The 23,175-nt window shown below is 42.5% G+C and overlaps 1 protein-coding gene across 2 annotated transcripts in view; it reads left to right on the forward strand.

The window, feature by feature from the left end:
* Positions 1-219: 219 nt before the first annotated feature.
* The window catches only part of PCDH10 (protocadherin 10), a 34,067-nt gene continuing 11,111 nt past the window's right edge, over positions 220-23,175 (forward strand). For both annotated transcript variants that reach the window (XM_056490573.1, XM_056490571.1), the window contains exons 1-4: positions 220-3,862; positions 5,259-5,317; positions 5,872-5,978; positions 15,020-15,325. In XM_056490573.1, the coding sequence (XP_056346548.1) occupies positions 1,265-3,862; positions 5,259-5,317; positions 5,872-5,978; positions 15,020-15,325 (3,070 nt within the window). In that variant the 5' untranslated portion in view covers positions 220-1,264. The remainder of the gene's footprint in view (positions 3,863-5,258; positions 5,318-5,871; positions 5,979-15,019; positions 15,326-23,175) is intronic.

Genomic DNA, 23,175 nt, shown 5'->3' on the forward strand with positions numbered 1-23,175 from the left:
GAGCCGGGATCCCCGGGCGCCCGGCGGAGCGCAGCGCTCTGCGCGCCCAGCCCGCGCGCGGCGCGGCCCGCCTGTGACGCAGCGCCCCCGACGCGCGACGCGGCCAATGGGACGCCGCCCCCGGGGGCGGCGCTGCGCGCTGATTGGTTGGCAGGAGCCGGGCGCTGCGCAAAAACAGCGCAGCCGAGCGCTGCCCGCTCAGAAACTGCTGGCGGAGATCGGAGCGGCCGGGCCGGGAGCGGAGCCGGGACGGGAGCCCAGCAGCAGCAGCACACAGACACAGGGGCTAGACGCGAAAGCAGCAAGAGAGGAAAAAAAAAAAATAAAAATCCCCACCTCGATCGGCACCGCCGTAAAAGCAGAGTGATGATGATGATGATGAGCGTACTCATAGCAATAAGAGAAGAGAATGAAAGACCTTTAACAGAAGAGAGAAAAATCTAAAATCCATATATATATATATAAAGAGGAAATCCTAGGGACATCAGGGAATGAAAGTTTTGGGTAGCTCTCTGCCTTTTTTTTTTTTTTTTTTTTAATATGAAATCTTTTTGCGGGTGATTTTTTTTTTTTTTTTTTTTTTTTTTTTTAATTTCGCGGTTTTCTGCCTTTTTCTTGCATCCAAAGAGGGCATGTCCACCGGCTGTTCCAGCAGCATCTACCCTCCAACTCCCACCAGGAAGACAAACCGAGGACAATCTTGAAATACAAAAATTTCCTCCTTGGGATTTGCTGCTGCTGCTGTCTCCGCCGCCACTGCTGCTGCCGCGGTGCAGTGCCAAGACTCTCGGAATAAATAAAAGAGGGCTACTGTGTGTCTCTAGCTACAGCCGCCTAATAGCTGTTTTAGTTGGCCGTATATTCCGAAGATCACAGATGAAGTGGGGACGCCTGTCTTCTTCGTTTGGTCAGCGTGTGAAACAATAATACCCGTAACAAAAACGGAGGGAGATGGGGCAGAAAAAAAATCCTAACATGAATCAGAAGAAATAGTATCTAGCACCCCCCAGCCCCCCAAACCAACCTCTCCCCCTCTCCCTCCCCCGACCCCTCTCTCTCTCTCTCTCTCTCTCTCCACACGCTTGCAGGCGCGGACACGCGCGCGCGCGCACACAGACACACGGACGCGCACACACACACACACACACACACACATACACACACTGTAGTGTGTATTTTCGGAGGAGGAGGAGGTGGCGGTGGCTTTTGGAAGAGGAGGCAGCGGTGGTGCCGGGGAGGGGGGAATCTCTTTCCCCGTCTGGAGATGGTTGTGCTATTCCTCTTTGCCTTGCTCTGGATGGTGGAGGGGGCTTTTTGCCAGCTCCATTACACGGTGCAGGAAGAGCAGGAGCATGGCACGTTCGTGGGGAATATCGCCGAGGACCTGGGCTTGGACATTACAAAACTTTCGGCTCGGCGCTTCCAGACGGCGCCCAACTCCCGCAGCCCTTACCTGGAGCTTAACCTAGAAACCGGGGTGCTCTACGTGAACGAGAAGATCGACCGGGAGCAGATCTGCAAGCAGAGCCCCTCCTGCCTGCTGCACCTGGAGGTCTTCCTGGAGAACCCCCTGGAGCTGTTCCGGGTGGAGATCGAGGTGCTGGACATCAACGACAACCCGCCCTCCTTCCCGGAGCCCGACCTGACGGTGGAGATCTCGGAGAGCGCCACGCCGGGCACCCGCTTCCCGCTGGAGAGCGCCTTCGACCCCGACGTGGGCACCAACTCGCTGCGCACCTACGAGATCACCCCCAACAGCTACTTCTCCCTCGACGTGCAGACGCAGGGCGACGGGAACCGCTTCGCCGAGCTGGTGCTGGACCAGCCGCTGGACCGGGAGCAGCAGGCGGTGCACCGCTACGTGCTGACGGCGGTGGACGGCGGGCAGCCCCAGCAGCGCACCGGCACCGCCCTGCTCACCGTCAGGGTGCTGGACTCCAACGACAACGTGCCCGCCTTCGAGCAGCCCGTCTACACCGTGTCGCTGCCGGAGAACTCGCCGCCGGGCACGCTGGTGCTGCAGCTGAACGCCACGGACCCCGACGAGGGGCAGAACGGCGAGATCATCTACTCCTTCAGCAGCCACATCTCGGCCCGCGCCCGGGAGCTCTTCGGCATCGCGCCGCGCACCGGGCGCCTGGAGGTGAGCGGCGAGCTGGACTACGAGGAGAGCAGCGTGTACCAGGTGTACGTCCAAGCCAAGGACCTGGGGCCCAACGCCGTGCCCGCCCACTGCAAGGTGCTGGTGCGGGTGCTGGACGCCAACGACAACGCGCCCGAGATCAGCTTCTCCACCGTCAAGGAGGCGGTGAGCGAGGCGGCGGCGCCGGGCACCGTGGTGGCCCTTTTCAGCGTCTCGGACCGCGACTCGGAGGAGAACGGGCAGGTGCAGTGCGAGCTGCTGCAGGGCGACGCGCCCTTCCGCCTCAAGAGCTCCTTCAAGAACTACTACACCATCGTCACCGAGGGGCCGCTGGACCGCGAGCAGCCGGGCGGCGACGCCTACACGCTCACCGTGGTGGCCCGGGACCGCGGCGAGCCGCCGCTCAGCACCAGCAAGTCCATCCAGGTGCGGGTGAGCGACGTGAACGACAACGCGCCGCGCTTCAGCCAGCCCGTGTACCAGGTGTACGTGAGCGAGAACAACGTGCCCGGCGCCTACATCTACGCCGTCAGCGCCACCGACCGCGACCAGGGCGCCAACGCGCGCCTCGCCTACTCCATCCTGGAGAGCCAGATCCAGGGCATGTCCGTCTTCACCTACGTCTCCATCAACTCCGAGAACGGCTTTCTCTACGCCCTCCGCTCCTTCGACTACGAGCAGCTCAAAGAGTTCAGCTTCCAGGTGGAGGCCCGCGACGCGGGCGAGGAGCCGCAGCCGCTGGCCGGCAACGCCACGGTGCACATCATCGTGGTGGACCAGAACGACAACGCGCCCGCCATCGTCAGCCCGGTGCCCGGCCGGAACGGCACCCCGGCCCGGGAGGCGCTGCCCCGCGGCGCCGAGCCGGGCTACCTGGTCAGCCGGGTGGCCGCGGTGGACGCCGACGACGGGGAGAACGCCCGCCTCACCTACAGCATCGCGCGGGGCAACGAGGCCGGGCTGTTCCGCATGGACTGGCGCTCCGGGGAGCTGCGGACGGCGCGCAGGGTGCCGGCCAAGCGCGACCCGCAGCGCCCCTACGAGCTGGTGATCGAGGTGCGCGACCACGGGCAGCCGCCGCTCTCCTCCACCGCCGCCGTGCAGGTGGTGCTGGTGGACGGCGCGGGCGAGCGCTCCGGCGGCGGCGGCGGCCCGGCCGGGGGCGCGGGAGCGGGGGGCGGCGGCGGCGGCTCCGGCGAGCATCGCCCCAGCCGCTCCGGGGGGGATAACTCGCTTGACCTCACCCTCATCCTCATCATCGCCCTGGGCTCCGTCTCCTTCATCTTCCTGCTGGCCATGATCGTCCTGGCGGTGCGCTGCCAGAAGGAGAAGAAGCTCAATATCTACACCTGCCTGGCCAGCGACTGCTGCCTGGGCTGCTGCTGCTGCTGCCCCTGCTGCAGCCGGCAGGCGCGGGCCCGCAAGAAGAAGCTCAGCAAGTCGGACATCATGCTGGTGCAGAGCTCCAACGTGCCGAGCAACCCTGCGCAGGTGCCGGTGGAGGAGTCGGGCAGCTTCGGCTCCCACCACCACAACCAGAACTACTGCTACCAAGTCTGCCTCACCCCCGAGTCCGCCAAGACCGACCTGATGTTCCTCAAGCCCTGCAGCCCCTCTCGCAGCACCGACGCCGAGCACAACCCCTGCGGGGCCATCGTCACCGGCTACGCCGACCAGCAGCCCGACATCATCTCCAATGGCAGCATTTTGTCCAGCGAGGTAAGGACCGGCACCCCCCGGCATCCCACAACACCCCAGCCCCCGCAGACTGCATCCCCGAGCCATCCCCAAACATCCTTCGCGAAGCTCCCGTCGGGAAAGGCGTTCTGCATCCCCAATCCCGCTCCTTTCCCCTTTAATCTGCCCGCTGTCTCTGCCCTCTTTGCCCTCTCCTGTTTGGGAGGCTTTAGCGACTGGCGGGGGTCTCAGAGGCGATTGCGGGTAGACACACACACACACACACCGCCGGCTCCCTCCCGCTCGGGCTGAGCACTGTTGCAGCCCCCCCGGTGCCTCTGAAGGAATTTGACCCCGGCTGGGCAGTTCCGGGGTGCAGTTCCCGAGGCAGCGGGAGCTGTGGGTGGATCCCCTGCGGGTTGAGAGATGCAGGGGTTACAGCTCCGTGCAGAATCTGTCCGCTTGACAAGGCTGAGGTGACGTGGGGTGTAATCACAGGATGCTCTGGAGCAACGCTCTAAACCCGTGTCACTTTCCTTCCTGAAATCTTTACATGTGCAAGTAAGGCTTTGGGGCAGACCCCCTTTGGGTCTGTGACTATCACTGTAGTTAGGAGGAGCTTTAATTAATTTGTGAATTAGGGGTTATTAATTGACTTTTCTTTACTCAGTCTGCACAGCTCATTATAACCCCAAAGTTTGCAAAGAAAAGCAGCAAGAAAGAGTTTCTGTAAAATTATACACTGAGATTTAATGTCTCCTACAATCTTGCCTATGTTGTGTTACCTGGTTGTAGAGAATTTTTATCAAAGCCTATGCTATGCCATATTACTCTCCCATTAATCATTTTGTGCTGGGTTGGCTCATATATATTGTCAGCACCTCTCTGCCTGTGCACTGGTGTAAACCTCACATTCTCTCTTATCATACTGAAACCTGAATGTTGGCCAGTCTGACAAGGGTAGTTATATTATTATGTTCTAAGGCATTAAGTCTTGCAGTGAAATTTCTAATACTGATTTGTAATACTGATCTTGCCTCAAAATGTCTATAAAACTCTTGGGTTCTTCTGCCTTTTTGATGACTTGAGGGTATCTCAATACCATACCTGCACCATACTAAGTAGTGCACACTCTAGAAATAGTTATGCTAATTTTTTGTGGGAGTCCTTGTGATGCTCAACAGTGTGCACTGTGAGAAAACGTCAGAGTCTTGTCTCAAAAAACTCCAGAAAAAACCCCTCGTGCCTTCCCATCTGTGTGTGACTAAGAGCTGTTTTTTTCCCCCCCTTACATTCTAGAAACAGATTTTGCAGGCCTGCTTGCAGCTAAACATTACCATTTATAGTGAATATGGTGAGCTGCTCCCTTGTATATTTTCTGCTGCTGGTTACAGAAATATCAAGAGTTACAATATCTCCCACTATTCTTTTCTCCTAGACAAAACATCAGCGTGCTGAGCTCAGTTATCTAGTTGACAGACCCCGACGAGTTAACAGGTAGGAGCTCTGCAGCCTTGGTTTCCTCATGCATGCTTTAGCGAGTCTGAATGGAGTGCAGAAATGAGTTTATTGCAGATGGAGCAGGGCAGTAAAGCAGTGGGAAGTCGGATGTACGTAGATGCACTGAATAAGCTTGCTTTTCTAAACTGTTTTCAGAACTGACTGAAAAAAGAACAAAATCTCGGCTTGTATTAGTGTAAAACGTGCTTCAAATACTTAAGAACATGCTTCTGTAGGGTCCCCGAGAAAACATTGTATCGCTGAGTTAAAGTTCAGCTAACCAGCTTTAGTAAATACTACCAAATTACTTGTACCGACCAGCTGAAACCCAGGAGTAATAACAACCCTTGCTGTCCCTTCCAGCCGGGCTCCCCAGGTCTGACAATCCCTGTTTTTGTTCGAGGTGGGCAGGGCACCTCCGCGGAAGCCGTGCAGCAGGCAGGAGTGGGAGGGGGGAATGCAGAGCCGTGTTTGGCCGTGTGATGGCAGAAGAATGTTTTATGAGCTCCTCTTCCATGTTTATTCTAATGTAAAGATGTTTGTGTGTCCAGTTCTGCATTCCAGGAGGCAGACATAGTAAGCTCTAAGGACAGTGGTCATGGAGACAGTGAGCAAGGAGACAGTGATCATGATGCCACTAATCGAGGTCAATCCTCTGGTAAGTCTGATAAGAGAATGGGAATATCGGATCTTTAAGCAGGGAGACTAGAAGGAACAGTTACTTATAGGAATATAATGCAGGAGAGGCATAAATAAGGTGAGCATATTTATTGTATGGGAGGCTGGGTTTACAGCAGCTTGCTGCTACAGTTGCCTGGACAAGGAGACAATTTTGAACCTCTTTTGATCATGGGGCAGAGCTTTTCATATTCATTTGGTTGGGGGTGGGAATTGGTGTGTTATTCACTGTAGCAAAACTTCCTGCACATTAAAACAAAGTTATTGGTACATTTTATAGTGTGTTTTCTCCTATGGCAGATTTAGAGAGTTTCAAAGCATTAAGCAATTCTGTTTAGTAGGCACTTCAGCTGGCACAGCAATGAGAAGTGAAGGAGGAGTTCCCAAGGGAAAGAATGAGCCCAGTGATTGAATGACAGCCAGACTGTGAGGCTTTTTTTTTTTTTTTTACACCGGGGATCAGTGGAGACACATTGGGTGCTCTGAATGTGTAATACCTTAGAATTTTTGGAGCATTGTCTGTTAATTAATTCGAATTGAGGCACCATATAGTGCAAGTGGTCTCCATGTTAATAAGATACTATTAAATACATTTTCTTGACAGAGGAAAGAAAGGCTCTGAAAGACTATGAATCAGAGGAAATACACACATTGCAGTGTTATGCCCATATGTAGGGCTTGCTGTCTTAGTTCTCATACTGTCAGTTTCCTTGTGAAAGGAACATTTGTTCAGAGCCTGTGCATTAGAATTCACACTCACCCTCGCACTGCATTTTGGCCACAAATGCTGTGCTTTCTTTCCTTCTCCAGGTCTGGTACATCTTTGTGCAGCACAGTGCTGTCTTTGCCCGTGTTTCCTTTGTGCTCTGTCACGTACAGAGATCTGTACAGCAGTGTCACACAAAGCACTGTCAGCTCTCCTGTTTGTTTCGTGCCCCGACCCCCACCTTGGCAGATTCGGGGGCAGGGGACCCGGTGCTGTCACAGCAGTGCTGCCTGCTCTGTTAATGTCCCCTCTCTTCTGGCTGCTGCAGTCCCTGTGCCCTTAACGATGGGAAACCCAGGCACCAGGGGAAGAGGAGGCTGCCACAGGGCCTCTTTCTATTGCTGCAAGTCATTAATATGCAGACCTAATGAGACTTGAGAAGAGCCAAGAGTCTCTGGAGCTCCCTGCTTCTTGCAGGGCTTCATGCTAAGTGAACAGAGTGTCTATTTTGTGTCTGGGAACCTGACAACAGACCAGGTCTTGCCAGAAGTTTACATCTGAACACAGAGCCTCTTTCATTTTTGGCCTATATATGGCGTATGATTTATTATTGTTCGAAAAAGCCATGTATTTAGCCTCCCCCACCCTTTCTTTTGCACTGTTTCTGATGCAGCAATCAGGGCTACTGAGTTATAAAAAGCTCTCTCTCCTCCTGCCCCCCCTGCATTGTGGTTTTTTTCCCTCTTTTACGCATTTTACTGCAGCAGTCATCTCCATGAACATTTCAATCAGCTTAGTCCCTCAACATAATGAACCATAATAACCAAACAGGAGAGAAAAGAATAAACATCTGCAGAAGGGGCTGGTTTTGACTGATGGTGGGAATATAATCATATAGTTGCACATCAACTGCAAGCTATTTTCTTTTAGATGCATTCTGTGCTGTTATTGTTGTGCCTCTGTTCTTTATTCTTTCCCTCCATTTTAAAAGTAGACTGTGAATACTTGTCATATTTGGCATTGATCCTTAGTGGGGCAAATTCTTCACTTCTATTTTATCAAATAGTGGAGAAAAACTATTCTCTGCTTTTAGATAATTTCAAATCATTTAAGAATCTGGTGTGATTAGTGAACATCTTTATCCTCAGTGGTGATCACATAGTAAGTAATGAAAGCTGACAATTAGTCTTGGTCTACTCACAATTAGTAGTTTGAACTGAAAAATCAGAATACACCAATTTCATATATTGGTGCTGAGACTTCAGAATAATTTGCATATACCTATACCATATTTTTGATGTTAGTCTCAAATATTTCAATACAAATCTCTGTATAAACTGCTTTAATCTTCCACACATATAATATATACTTTTCATGTAAGTTTTGGGCTGAATCATGCTGTCTTGATGCAAAGAATGTGCCCTTTAAGCTCAGTGATGACAACATATTTTGACATAAAACCTTCACTCTTCCTATTAGCTTTTAGTGATGAATTTTATGGGGGGGAAAAAGGAGCATAAATTTTGTTTGACCTTGAATGGTTGGAGGAAATATGGAGGGAATGCCTTCTCAATTGTTTTGGTCATTCTGATGCTCTGTAATCAAATGATTTCTAAATTACTGAAGGAAAACACACTGATTGATAACATGGCAGCAGTTTGGGCTGTTTTCTTTCCAAGATATTACCTGATACTATGCAGCATCATCTTTACTTTCAAAAGCACCTAAAATTATTTAGTGGGTAATTCACCCTGGCAGACAAAACTCATTCCCCACCAGTTTTAGTCAGCAGCATGTTCTGCTGGCAAAACATCTTTTTACTGTTCAGCACAGGACTTCTGTCACTAGTGAACAATCCTGTGGCACACAAGTAGCTGTTCTGCAATAGTCCATTGCCATCCAAACTGGGTGTCATGGTCAGTTATTAACTGGGAAGAAACACCTAGGATGAAAATATATCACACTGCCACAGCTTTATCTTGCACAATTATTGAGTGAAAATTCTGAACTATGCTGTTCTGTTCTACATATCATTAAGTGTTTTCTTGGGTTTTGAAATTGGACCAAATTCACCTTTTCACAAAATAGATTTTCTTAAAAGTAATTTAATAATGTTTTAAATGTGCTGAACTGCATGTAAAGTTTTCTTATTCTTCCCATTAAAGTACCACACGAATGCCTCATAATTATCCACATTCTCACCTTCATTAAGACTGATGAAGTACTAAAATACTGTCATCTGCTTTTGGCAGGGAATGGCAAGGAGGGAGATGCTCAAGACCCTATTTTTTTGTGGATTGAATAGTTATTGACTGAGTTAGTAATCAGAGCTTTTGGAAAAAATGACTTTAAAAAGGTGAAGAAGTAGAAGAGGTTTTTGGCAAACAGAGGAGGGATTTCTCAGACCCCAGGTTCTAATGACCTGTGCCCTTCTTTGAAAACTGTTGAGAGAAAAGCTGCTACTTGTTATGGAACAAACACAACTCACACAGCACTTGTACCTCTTACTAACACACTGTATTTCAGCTGTGTTCTGTAGGAGTGAGGTTAGTTCATTTCCCATGGTTGATTAAATTCTTGGCCTCCCTTGTGAAACTGCCAGCTTGGGTGCCAATTAATACTCTGCATGTGTGTACATTTAAATTGTATGATTAGACACCTGTCCTGTAAGATCTGGACTCGTGCCATCAGCTTATTTCATATGGCTGCTCACTAGCTACTTGGCTTTCCCAAGCAGAGTCCTTCACAGTACTATCCTTTTTTTTTTTTTTTCTTTTTTTTTTTTTTTTTTTTTTTTTTTTCCATGGAATTGGCACGATGTCTCAGAGGCACTTCAGCTTTTTTTGATCTGTTTTTGGACAGTTTACACTGGTGGCTGGCTGAAACCTGAAATTAGGCTTCTCCTGGTGGATTTTATGAAGGGAACTGGTAAGGGTCCAGTGTAAAGGCACAGGGTGAAACACTGGCTCACACCTTTTCAGTATAGATTAGCTGAACACCAAGAGGGTTCATTATGGCAGAAGAGCTGCAATACTTCAGTGTCCATAAGGAGAAGAATAAGAGAAGTCAGAAGAAGAATTTTAGTGATAAATGGACAGAGAAAACCAGTATTTCCTCTGAGCCTATGCAGACTGACAGCTAAATCCTGTTTTGAAGATCACTTGGGCAAAAAGTCTATCTCAGACAAAGTGAGAGTGAGCAGGAAAATGACTTAGAAAAGTGCTTTGGCTAAAGTTAAGTGCTATTTCTAATTTTTTTGTTGAATTTTTTCTCCTTCCTTGGTCTGCATGCTTAATACTGTTCACATCTCAGTGGTCCAGATAGGGCTTTGAAGCTGAGATTGGGAAGAGCTGAATATTGAAGAGTCTTTATCCATGTTCTGATGTAGATGAAGTCAATTTTATCCAGGGCAGCACACCAATTATATAGCAAGAAAGAGTGGTAATAACTCTGTTTCATAAAGTCCAATTCTTCAGTAGATAACTACAAAGTAGGTTAACACCATTATCCTTATTACAAAACATGAATCATGGGAAAATGAGCAACTAACCAAATGGATATATTATGGATAGTTGTTCTGGGAAGGGAGCTCTGAAAAGGAGATCTGGTTCCCTACATCACATTTATCTCTCATCTAACTAGCACAGAAGTAAAAAATGTCATTTATTTCCAAGTAAAAGGCAAGGTTCTGAAAAAAAAAAAATTCCACATGTTGGGGAAAACCCTTTCCCAATAATGGTATTGCAAAAAATACTTTGTCAGCATTTAATTTGTTTGGATTTTTTTAAATTTTTTTTTACATCTTTTACTCAGTAATACATATGAAAGTGTTCTCCTGTCACTTTTGGTGTATGGTTCTTCTCCCTTAGATAATTTGAGAAAGAACATGCTATTTAAAAATGGGTTTAGTCCTCATTTTTTGCCTTGACAAAATAGTCTTTCAAACCAATTAAAATTCACAGAGAACTTTTGATTTTCTCCTTTTGAAATATGAAAAGGAAGCAAATTGGGAACATGCTTCTAAAATGCAGTGCTGCCAAGTATCTGATTCAAAGCACCTGAGTTGAGGTAATTCAGATATCAAAATTAATAAACACCTTTTCTTGTTTTTGGCAGCTTTTGAGGGAGGGACAGGGGTTTATTTTCTTTCAAAATCTGCAAAGTTAAGGTTGTGGGAGAGCTCATATTGCCCACTGGCCCCTCTGGTAAATAAGACTTGAACAAATAGGAGTGAGCTAGTGGCCTTTGCCATGAGTTGTTATATGAATGCTGCTTTTGGGATAGTGCAGTGCTTATCACTGTCAGAACTTCAGTGCACTGTACTGTTTTCATCCACAAAGGGCATTTGAAATTTGTAATTCAGAGTCACTTTTAAAATCTCAGTTTATCTGTCTGTAAGGTCGAAGGGAAAAATACAAAGCATTTTTCTTTAATGTGGACTTGTAATTATGATGGATGGTCTAGTTCAAAAGGATCATATATATATATATATATATATATATATAAAATATGTACATATATATATAACCAGATTTATGAGGGAGATGAGATGGAAGTGTTAAACTGCTGAACATTTTGTTATAAATCAAGAATATGATTCTTGGGGTTTGAAGGAGCTCTGTGCTGAGTGTCTTACTCCATCATGGTATGTCCTTCCTTCTTGGAAAACAGCAAATAACCCTCAGCCTTCCTCAACCCTGAGTTAAATGTTTTTCAATTAGAACCAGAAAATTCTATACTCTGACCCACAGGAAAAAGGTGGTGGAAGAATAGCCAGCATTCATACCACAGGCAGTGTAAATTGCATGGCTGTGCAGGGATTTTGAAAATAGGCTGCTAATTTGAATTTCTTTTCTGTCAAAATACTAAACCCAAGGGCTTGGTTCTGCACCTGTTAAACTCTTAGGGACTGTTGTGACTGATTCAAGCTGGAACAATTCCTAACCCTTGCCTCTCTGAACATTTTGTTCCCATTCTAAACAAGCATTTACATTTAGCTATGTGTTCCAGCAGTGTATATTAAAACTCCAATGTATATAATTTTTTTTCTGTTTGCAAGTTCTCCTCTCTAAAAGGGAAAAAGTTTTGCAATACAAGCTCACATTTCATATCCTCTACATTCATTACTTTGTTTATTCAAAATCCTGATTTATGGTGCCTATAACATCCCTTTTATAATAAGCTGTTACATAATACTATTCAGTGCACTGCAGTAGACAAGCAGTTTTCAAAAGGGAACAAAAAAATATTTGGATAGAGACATTTTGCAGTTTAGCAGCTGATTGAGAACAAAATAGTAAAATGGATGGTAATTTTCCAGGTGAAATAAAGATCAATGAAGAGATAAAAAGGGTATATATTTGAATGCATATAATTAAAATAAAATTTTCTAATCTTTCCCTCTCCATAGCCTAAAGAATACAATTTCATATTTACCCTTCAGTTTTTATTTCTCCTACTGTCTTTCAGGAAAGGTTGAATGAATATGGTCATTGATACATTATCAGCAGAATGGAACTCTAATAATTTTCTTATTAAATGTAGGGCACTTTGTTTTTTACATGTAGCTTTGCCAAAAAGTCTGCAAATTGAAATAACCATTTTGTGTTTATTGTCCCTTAAATCTTTGGAAAGGCAAAAGGTATTTTTCTTCAGACATTTTGATATACAAGATACACACACACACTCATGGTTTTATAGACATTGTTAGATACTAATTTCTTTCTGGGAAGCCTGCATCAAAATTTTTTTTTTTTCAACCTTTGATAGCTCCTACTACTACAGAATTTATTTTTGCACTATTTTTCTCCTTGCCTGATGATCTTCATGTGATTCCTTAAGCATATCTGCAGTTCACATTTGCATTCTTCAACAGTTCACTGATCAGAAATTTATTTTCAGGCTTCTGCATGCCAATTATCAAGGCAAGCTTCTAATCGAAACTGGACCTGGCATTGTATATTGCTTAATTTAAAATTAAAAAGTCATTATAAAGTGAGATTACTCTGAGATAAAAAGCTTTTATTTCTCATTTCCTCATGATTTTTTTTTTTTTTTCTGTCTAAATGATTGCCTTTCTTACTCAAGAACTTGTTGATAGCTCATAAACATTGTTCCTTTCTGCAGAGATTGGTGTGGGTTTTTTGTAGTGTGAGATATTACATAAAGATTATTAATATAATTCAAATTATAGTTCAAAACTGTGGTAGAACTCTAATACTAATCCTCACACTGATGATCAAGCTAATCCAGTTCTTTACAGTGTTGGCTGGCAAATGAGCTACATTACATGAATCTTATTAGAGAATCACAGAATCAGCTAGGTTGGAAAAGACCTTTGAAATCACTGAGTCCAGCCTGTGCCCTAGCACCACCTTGTCAACCAGAGCATGGCTCTGAGTTCCACATCCTTACAGTTCAAAAAACTTAAACACCTCCAAGGGGCAGTGACTCCACCACCTCGCTGTTCTGATGTCCCATCACCCTTTCTGTGAGGAAATTCCTCCTGATGTCCAACCCAAACCTCCCCTGGCACAGCTTAAGGCTGCATCCTCTTGTCCTATATTACAGCTGTTCAAAGTTATTTTCCTATTTCTGTTACAAGCAGTGTCATTTTTTTGTAATTCTAATGAAATGCTTGTAAATGCAATGTTTATAACAGATTTAGTTCAGTTATGACACACACCCAAGATGCTCAGTTCTCTTTATATGTACAAGAAAAGGAGATTTTTTTTTTTTTTTTTACCATTCTGCTTTTCTGTATGATGTTGAAGATTTTATTGGTTTAACCCAAACAGCAGCTAAGCACCTGAGAGTGGCTTGCTCATTTTCCTAGATCCAGTGGGATGGGAAGGAGAATCAGGAAAAAGTAAAACCTGTTGGCTGAGATAAGAATAGTTTAATAATAGAAATAAATATAATAATAAAAGAACAGAGAAAGAGAGAGGTATGAAATAGAAGACAGAGAAGTGATGCACACTGCACTTGCTCAGCAGCCACTGACTGATGCTCAGCCCAGCCCTGAGCAGGGATTGACCCCTCCCTGCCAGCTCTCCCAGTTTATGTAGTGGAAATGATGCTCTCTGGTATGGAACAGCCTTTTGGCCAGCTCACATCAGCTGTCCTGGCCATGCTCCCTCTCAGCTTCCTGTGCATTTCCTCACTGGCAGAACATGGGACACTGAAAATGTCCTTGATTTAGTGCAAGAACTACTGAGCAACTAACAAAACATTAATGTGTTACCAACATTATTCTCATATTAAATCTAAAACATAGCACTGCACCAGCTACTAGGAAGAAAATGAACTCTATCTCACCCAAAAGCTTGGAGATGCTGGTATTTATTTTTACTCTGTCCCTGTGCTTTCATACACCATTCCTCTCAAAACAAGTGTAATCCAACGATTTAGTGACTCATAGCCAGGAAATATTCCTTTGGAAGGCTGATCTGAAAGTAGTCAAAAGCAGCATAGCTTGTCATTTGAGATCTTAATAGCATTAAAGGATTTGTAAACAAACAGTTTTGTGTTGGCATGGATAATTGTTTGCTTATATAGGGGAAGCATTAACAATTTTTTCGATAGTCACATCACACTGGACTATATCTGCCATTGTACTGCTAATTGCAGTAATTTATTATAGGGTTGTGTCCCACTTCTTGGAGGGCTTGATGACAGCAAGGACTGCTGCAGCAGCAATGACAACTGTCTCTGAAAGTGATGTAATGATTGAATAAATTCTCCTGATCACTTGAAAGCTCAATTCCTACTTTGTAACATCTGTTTTTAATATCAATAGGCTCCATCTCTATAGTGATGTGCGCAGATAGTTCCTTTACAGGACTCATTAATGTTTCATTTTGTAAATGAAATCTCTGATTTCTAAATGCAGACTTTTAATTTTGTTGGGCAGAGACACATTTATGTAGAAGCAGCTCCTTCATGTTCCTGAGCAGGTATTTTCAACCTGTGAGCAGAATCGAACTTTGTATGAATGGATTCTAAAGAGAGATCTGGATCTGCAAGTGGTTTTGTGAGACAGAGCCACTGATACTCTTCTTGTTGTACCTTTGTTGTGTGTGTGTTAGAGTGACATTCTGGCATTTAGTTATGCTTGTTATAGGGTGTCTTTGATTTCTGAAAACTGGACAACTAGAAATTTTTTTGTGGTGTTGTTGAGGAGGTGAAACTAGTGGAAGAAGTCCTTACAGCGCTTCTATTTCCACATCTCTTCCCTTGGCGTAATCTCATCTGTCAGCAGCCGTTCACGATGCTGAAGCTTATATCTGCAGTTTCTTTTCCTTTCATGCTTGCAGGCATGGATCTCTTCTCCAATTGCACAGAGGAATGTAAAGCACTGGGCCACTCAGATCGGTGCTGGATGCCTTCCTTCGTTCCCTCGGACGGACGCCAAGCTGCGGATTACCGCAGCAACCTGCACGTACCTGGCATGGACTCCGTTCCAGACACTGAGGTGTTTGAAACACCAGAAGCCCAGCCCGGGGCAGAAAGGTCCTTCTCCACCTTTGGCAAAGAGAAGGCCCTGCACAACAGTCTGGAGAGGAAGGAGTTGGATGGACTGCTGTCTAATACACGAGCGCCTTACAAACCACCATATTTGAGTAAGTACGGCGCCAGCAGCTGGTGCGAGCGCTCCTTGGCGGGAACGGCAGCCAGATCCTTCTGCTTTCCATGCTAGGAAAAGGAAAGGCACTGTGTCAGGAATGGGGGGGGAAATAGCTTCTCTTGGATTCAGGCACCATTGTTCAGTGGTTTGTTTTTTTTTAAAATCTTGATTATTTTTGTGTCAGCTAAAATTAGTGGGGGAGTTGCTCAGTTTTGTTTTCTGATGCTGGATTGTTTTCAAAATTTTCTAGGGTCGATGGTTTAAACATTGACGTTGCCAGGCTAATGTTTTCAAAGACTAGGTTTAATTCAGAGAACAGTCCTAGGAGCTTCTTTTTATAATTGAGAAGTATTTTGTGAATAAACAGTCTGTATATTATTTTGAAGTAGCCCTTTACATAGTTTGGAAGGAAGAAGAGCCTTTGGTCTGATCATCTTTCAGCCTACGTAGTACTGACTCCTGTCAGTGCTCCTCTGTGCCTTCTGTCTCATTCCAAAATCTTGCCTCTCTAGTCACCTTTTGACTATGGTTATGTGGCAGGAAAGAGTGTGATAGATCTCAAAAAGACCTTCATAATTCTTTTTGGAGTCTGAGCCAGCTGTAGAACCCTTGAATAGCACTTTGATCTAATATGTCTGTGTTTTATTAGAGACTGTAGTTTCCTTGACTTCAAGAATTTATGATGTTTATCTCATCCAAATAAGCCAAAGACATTAACACTGCAATATTGACCCTTTTTTAAGGCAACAGAAGTCTTTTAGGACAGCAGATTGAGGGTAAAATAGCAAAGAATCTCTCTGAGTGGTATTAATTTATTTATTTTCCTAAAGCATTTAGTTGTTCTGAGCTTGGTGTGCTGGCAGTCCTGATATGTAAAGATCTTTGTTGCAGATCATTCTCAGCACAGACAGCTCAGTTCTCCCTTCTTAATTGGTTGTCCTGGTATTTTCATTCATTTAGGAGAAGTCTTTTTATCACTTTACTCTTTAGATTCACTTTACTGACAACTTTAAATTTGACTACCAGTTCTGATATGTGAAAGCCATTCCTAAAAACCTGTCCTGAGACAATCAGCTTATTTTGTGTGGGCTAAAATGTCATGTACTCATCATCCAGCCATATTCTAAAGACCAGTGTGAAATTTCAATATGGCATAACAACTAACAACTGAACTAACTAGTTCAGTCTTTCCTGAACTATTTTCCATCATTTTTTCTACAAAACATTCTTCAGCATTGAGGCACAATCTAGCAGTATTGATTTTGTCACTGTCAGCTCAGTTAAAAATTTAACTTTAGTTTGGTAGAGTCTTTAGATGGTCTAACCACAGCTGGGTTCTGGTGCAGTAAGGATGGTGCAATGATGGTTGTTATCTGGTGACACCACAATGACAGTTCTGTTCTGATTTGTTCTAGGCTGGGAGATTAATTTCAAATAGCAATGGCATCCTTGTTTTACTGATAGTTTAGGAATTTTAAATTTTTTTTCTCTAACATAAGTAGTTTTGTTGAACAATGTCTTTACATAGAGACACTGATCTACATTTTGCATTTTTTTGGAACAAGGGCGTAAACAACTGGAAGTAAAATATCAGAAGTAACCAATATAAATGACTGTTATTACATAATCCACACTTGAGAATCCAGATTTAATTTTGCTTTTATTCCTTGAACCTCAAAGCTAAAATTTCTACAAAACAGGAGTAATGCTCCTCTGGTTTATTTTCCTTTATTTATTTTTTGTTTGTTTGTTTGTTTTTGGAGATTTTTTTATTTTTATTTTTTATTTTAGATTATAATTGTAAAGCGGAGAACAGGAACAACAAAAAGTGAGCACTAGTTGTAGAAATCAGTAAATAATTTATTAGGAATAATGTATTAAATTAATAAGACAAGAAAAATATATGAGGGAGTTGATTTAAGAAGGAACCTTAGTTGATTCACTGGATAATTGGAATTAAAAATAAAATTATGTTCAACTTCTTAACACAGAAGACCCTGTCAAAATCAGTTTGTCAGCACAACAACTTTTTAAAAGAAATAATTAAAATGTATGAACCAGAGCCTTCATATTAAGCAAAACCACCATATAAAAAGTTGAAGCATATATGAAAATGGCCACATGAAAAATGACTAGTAAAAAATGAAAAGTGTATTGCAGAATGCAAAAACTATTTGAATTTAAAGGTGTTTAAAAAAAAAAAAAGATTCTAAACCAAATGATCAGAAAAAAGCAGAAATTCTAGCTAGTGACTTTTAGGGTAGTCATTAGTGAACATAAAAGGGATATCTTAGAGCAAATAGCCAAAGGCATGCAAACAATACAAACAGCTTCAAGATATTGGGTGCTGTAAGCTGGGAGAGAATTGGTGACTCTCTTTACTGCAGTTGGTGAGGACAGGGAAGTGGCAGAGATTCTAAACTTTTTTTTTTGGCATTTGTATTTACCTGAGGAGGGGCAGAGAAAGGAAATTGTATCTAAGAAGGCACCCATCCCATGTAAACATTTTAAATAAATGTGTGGAAAGTGGAGGAGGATATTGTTGAAACAATTGACTAAAGCAAATAGAAAGGAGTCAGTGGATATGTGTTTCTCTAATTTTCGGCTTCTAACAAGAGCTAGTGACCAAAGGATGTCAGACTTGTGTTTATCACTTAAAAATATACTAGAAAACATTGTAAATGTGAGAAGCCTAAGCACAGGACATACATTTGTAATTTAGGAGTTTTAGGAAAAAGGTAGCTGGCATCTGACCAGGAAAGAAATGCAGAAAGATTGTCAATCTATTAGAATTTTGACAGAGTGAGTGAGAATTAATCAATAGGGTATATTTGAACTGTCAAAAAAAAACCCCTTTAGCACAGCTTCTGTGTAGTAGAAGAAGCTCCTAAAGTAATCAAGTTTTGTCATAGGGCAAAACATTACCAGACACTGTGCCTGAGAGGAAAAAACCATGAGGATAAATGGAAAATTTCAACAGAGTCAGAGTTCCCTAAGCATTAATGCAGAAATCCATGGAGTTAAAAAAAAAAATATTATCTAGAAACAGCCATCAGAAGAAGAGGGCAGTGTTTGCAGATGTCATGAAGGGGTTTGGGGCCTCTGGGTCTCGGGTAGCACATAGCCTGATGTGCAGTGGACCGTGGGCAAACCTCTTCTGCTGCCTCTGAGCTGCCTGGCTCTGGAATGGGAAGCTGCAGGGGTGTGCCAGCACACTGGGCTAGCTGAGGAATCCCCTCCCTGGAGCTGTGCCCTTAGCCAGTGCCACCAAAGGTGACTGGTAGCTCCAGGTGGAGCTTTCATGGTGCCACAGGATTCCTGCTCTGGGATTCCTGCACTGCGTTCAGTGCAGAGCCTTAGAAAAGGTAGATGAAGAAGGTGATGCATATTAGCATGAGAAATTCGAATTCATCCTGAGAAAAATTCCTGTGGAATAATTCCCTGAGAAGTTTCCCACCATGCACAAAGCCAGCAAGAAGGAAATAAAATACCAGGTTGTAAAAAGGAATTGAATTGAAAATAGACCAAAAAAAGTGCTTCAAAACCCCTACACAGATCATGTCACTGTGTTCCTCTAGACAGTCTATTCATTCCATAGAAACACATGGCATAGCAGCAACAATACTGAAAATAACTGTGCAGAGTCATATCAAAAGCTCAGTGCTAATTAATGTAGACAAGCTGTGGTAGGGATGGGAAGTGAAGGAGGCTGGATGGGAAGCGAGGAAGTAAACTGTGTGCTTTTGTTTGCTGGGCTCAGTGGCAAGGGAGCAGCAAAACAAGTGCAGGGCAACAGGGGCACAGACTGATCAGATCATACACATTTGATAAAATGATACCAATTTGACATAAATTGCAGTGACCTGCTGAACTTGAGCAGCATGGTTGAAACTGAAGGCTCACCACAGTGGGCTTTTGGGTGTTTGGCTCTTTGTGGCTGGAGGTTTAGATCATTGCTTGGTTAAGTGAAAGCAGCAGCTATATTACAGATTGTTATGTAAAAAGTACACAAATCTCTTACCTGGCAGAGTTTTTGTTCCATCATCAACTTTTCATCTTGCTGGTCTAAGCCATTGGACTTACTCATACATCAATTTCCACATAAACATACTTATTCTATGTAACACTGAACAAAATATAAGTAGATTTCTGCATACTTAAATAATATCTTTTGTAGAATATATTTATTTAAGTTTTATGTAACTACTACAAGTAAAAATTATAAAGTTGTGATGGGATCAGTAAATTGTAGGAATTTTGAGTTTTCTCATAGGGTGACTCCAGGATTCTCCCTAGCTTACATATTCTTCTTGCTGTGTAACTAACACTTATTACTTGTTATTCATCCACGTGGTTTGAACACTACATTTCTGCAGACAGATAAGAAATTTTCCCAGTGACTTGAATGTTCATAAAACATGAAAGAAATTCTAAACCTGACTGGAGAAAATAAAATAAGTGAAACAACACTGGTGAGGAAAATAAAATGTAGCTTTTAAAGAATTCCTATGCTTTCAATTCTGACAATTTCTGGTTAATTTTTCTTTCAGTGGTGGTTATATTAGCCATTATTTTTATAAATAATATGAATATAGTTACCAAAACCAAGTATCCAAGATTCAAACTCCATTGGACCAGATTCTATAGGATATATAACAGAGGCTATCTTCAGAGACTATTTTCACAATCTGATTCTGTTCTATTTCTAACACTTTGAACTAGGTCCTGAGATTGTAGCAGTGGAAACAGCACCATTAAATCTACCTCAGCAGTATTTTGGTCTATAATTAAAAGCTTTCATTTTTTAAAAACATAATTTTGGTTCACTCTAGATGGGCAATAATTATAATGCTTTAGAGCTTTCCTGAAGTTTCATACTGACATTAGCAATAGAATAATTTTTCTTCTGATTAAAAGTTTAGGATTTTTTCAATATGCAAAACTAGTCAAAAATTGCCAAAACACCTGAACTTTCTATATAAAAATGCTTTTTTTGCTCTAAAAAAAATTACTTTGGCAATGCTTAATCTACTCTGAAAGCAGGTTAAAATAAACTACATGAGGGCAAGATTTCCTGCATGAGATAACAGTGTTTATACAGGTATTCTGGAATAATCATGGTGTTCTGAAGCAGCCCCCTAGTTAGCTCTGCAACATTTTCTACATACACTCAAGCATATTCATCCTCACTGATGAAATGGTATAATTGTCATGGAAAGTACTGCCAGCACCATCAACATATTTAATGTATGAGTCAGGGTTTTATCATGTTAGGTAGGATGTAGAGGATAAAAAAGCTGCTCTCTTACCCAAAGAGCTGATGGCTAAGCAGGGTGAATTGGAAAGGGAAAAGAATCCCTTTCTTTGGACATTTTGATTTGTGTGGCATGGTTTCTAGACACCAGCACTCCCTTTGATAGTTCTGGGCTTGCAGAGTCAGAGGGTGTGGGTGAGACTTGTTAGTGCCATCCAAAGAAATTAAATATAACTTTGGCCTCTTCCCATGCCTGGGCTGCCACTGGCTCCCTTTGCAGCAGAGATTCCAGGAAGGTCTGAACATGATTTTGTCCCAGCACATTCCCTGTGTTTCTGTGCACATGAAATCTGATGGTTTCATTCTACAGAATACTTGTCACCTGCTCAACTTGATCTGCCCAAGTCAAGTTTGTTTACAAACGAAATTGAAAAGTTTTCAAAAGCCTTTCAACAGCTCAATGTTTAAGGATTGGACCATTAATTTATTTAAAATAATCTACCACAGAGCTGATACAAAGCACAGTTGTAATAACTTAGAGTCATTATCCACATCCCTGAATTAGATTAGAATAAATGACCTAGAGGAGGAAAATGTTTGTGTGTTTATACCAGGACAAGAAGTGCCTCACAATCCTTTGATTATTTTTCAAAGGAATAAAAAAGTGCATGTAAATATTTATTGTGTATTTTGATCTAGTTAGGATCATAAAGGCCCAATTCTGTATGCCAGGATTTGTAACACAACATTTTCTGCTGATGTTTAACATAAATATTTGAAAAGATGTTTTAAGCAAGAAGTCTTCACTGTCTTGAAACAACTTTCAAAAAAAAAATAAAAAGAGAAATTACACTTTGGTACAGTCAGTATGATGGAAAAAGAATTTTCTTTCATTTTTTATTTGTCTAGTTACACCTCATTTCTGGAAATTATTTGGGTAGTTTTATTACAGCTGTGATGGACATAATAGTATTCCATTTACATAAACAGCAATAATAGCTTTTTTTGAATGGATACTTGGTTAATTTTTTAAAAAGTCCTGCCTGCATTTTTGCTTTTAAAATTAGCCTACATGATTTCTAATACAAATCAGGTATAAATTTGTGAGCTGTCTGATCCCTTCATTATTAGTTTTTAAATTCAATTTGTGATTTTCACACACACTTGGAATAAAAAGGTGCAGAAATAAAACCAAAGAAATTAGCACCAATAATTTTCATGTATATATTACAGTTCTTGGTCTAAGAATAAAACATTGCAATGTAGGATTAAATGAATTAACAAGTGATATGTGCACAGTCCAAGAGTTGTTCCTTGGTGAACAGAACAGTTTTGTGGTTAAAAAGAGCATTAAAACCATGAGGATATCTTTCATATGATGCCACAGTGAAGCTCCTGACTTTTACTCAGGGATTTATCCCTGGGACAGGCTACAGCTCTGATCTCTGCACAGATGAGAATGATTTTGCCTGTGCAAAATTCCTCAGCAGAAATGGAGGATGGGTAGAAAGGCCATCATCTAATGCTAAGAAACCTAACGGGAAACTTTTCTAAAAAGTCTAGTAGAGCATTCCAAAATTTTCTGTATTTGAAATGCTGAGATTTGTTTGCACTACCTCAAGTTTGCCACTTCAGATGATACATTATCTCTGTTAGGTAAATAAATCTTACAAAAAAACCCCCTACACTTGAAATAAAACTTAAACATGTGTGCTAATTAACACATAATTGAGGGAGAGCAAGACTGATGCATTCTTACTCATAATAGCAGGTTCTCTATGATCTTGGAGAAACCACTTCTGATGATTCAACTGTTCAGTGTTTGTTGCATAACTTCTGAAAGGTATTTTTATCTTACATTCATGGTTTGCATTCTTCTTCAGAATGTATTCCTCTTGCAGCTCCTGCTCAAGAGGGACATTATTGCAGCAATAGAAAGGAAATGGATAGTTCAGAAAGCCAAATTAGAAAGGAATATATAAATGTGTGAAGATAACTTGGCTGTAACCCAAAAAAGCCTATAAATTGCATTATTTTAATCAGATTTTATGGAAGCAATGATTATGAGAAAGTGAAATAAGCATTTTTCTTTTGATTTTAAAGCACAGGTGATAGCTCTTAAATACTATTTGCTTCAATCTGTTTGTGTAACAGTGGTCTTGGACAAAGTTAACAGTACCCAGCACTGTACAAATTACTGATTAAAAATCATGCTGCCTTTAAGTTTACATAATATCTTTTATCTTAGATGACCCTAGAGCTATTTCCAGCTACAGTGTAGGAAAACAATTTTAAAAGTTTTTAAAAATTAGCAAGTTTTATTTAAAAGAAAAATATACTTTAATTAGTCTTAGAAATATGGAATTTCAACTGCTTCTTTTCCTCTGATGGCTGTAAAATCTGAATTTGCCAGTTCTGACTGGAATGCAGAGAAGTCTCGTGTACCTTAGCTATCTGAGACTGGTGCTATATTTATTCATTTAGGTCAATTTTGGCAGTGCTTATGTGTGCTGTGCATATACCATCTGTGGAGATTTTTCTTTTTAATATATGAGATACCATTTTCTCTGTTCCTACCAGTGGGTTATGAA

The sequence above is a fragment of the Oenanthe melanoleuca genome, chromosome 4 (assembly GCF_029582105.1).
Source record: "Oenanthe melanoleuca isolate GR-GAL-2019-014 chromosome 4, OMel1.0, whole genome shotgun sequence".
NCBI lineage: Eukaryota > Metazoa > Chordata > Aves > Passeriformes > Muscicapidae > Oenanthe > Oenanthe melanoleuca.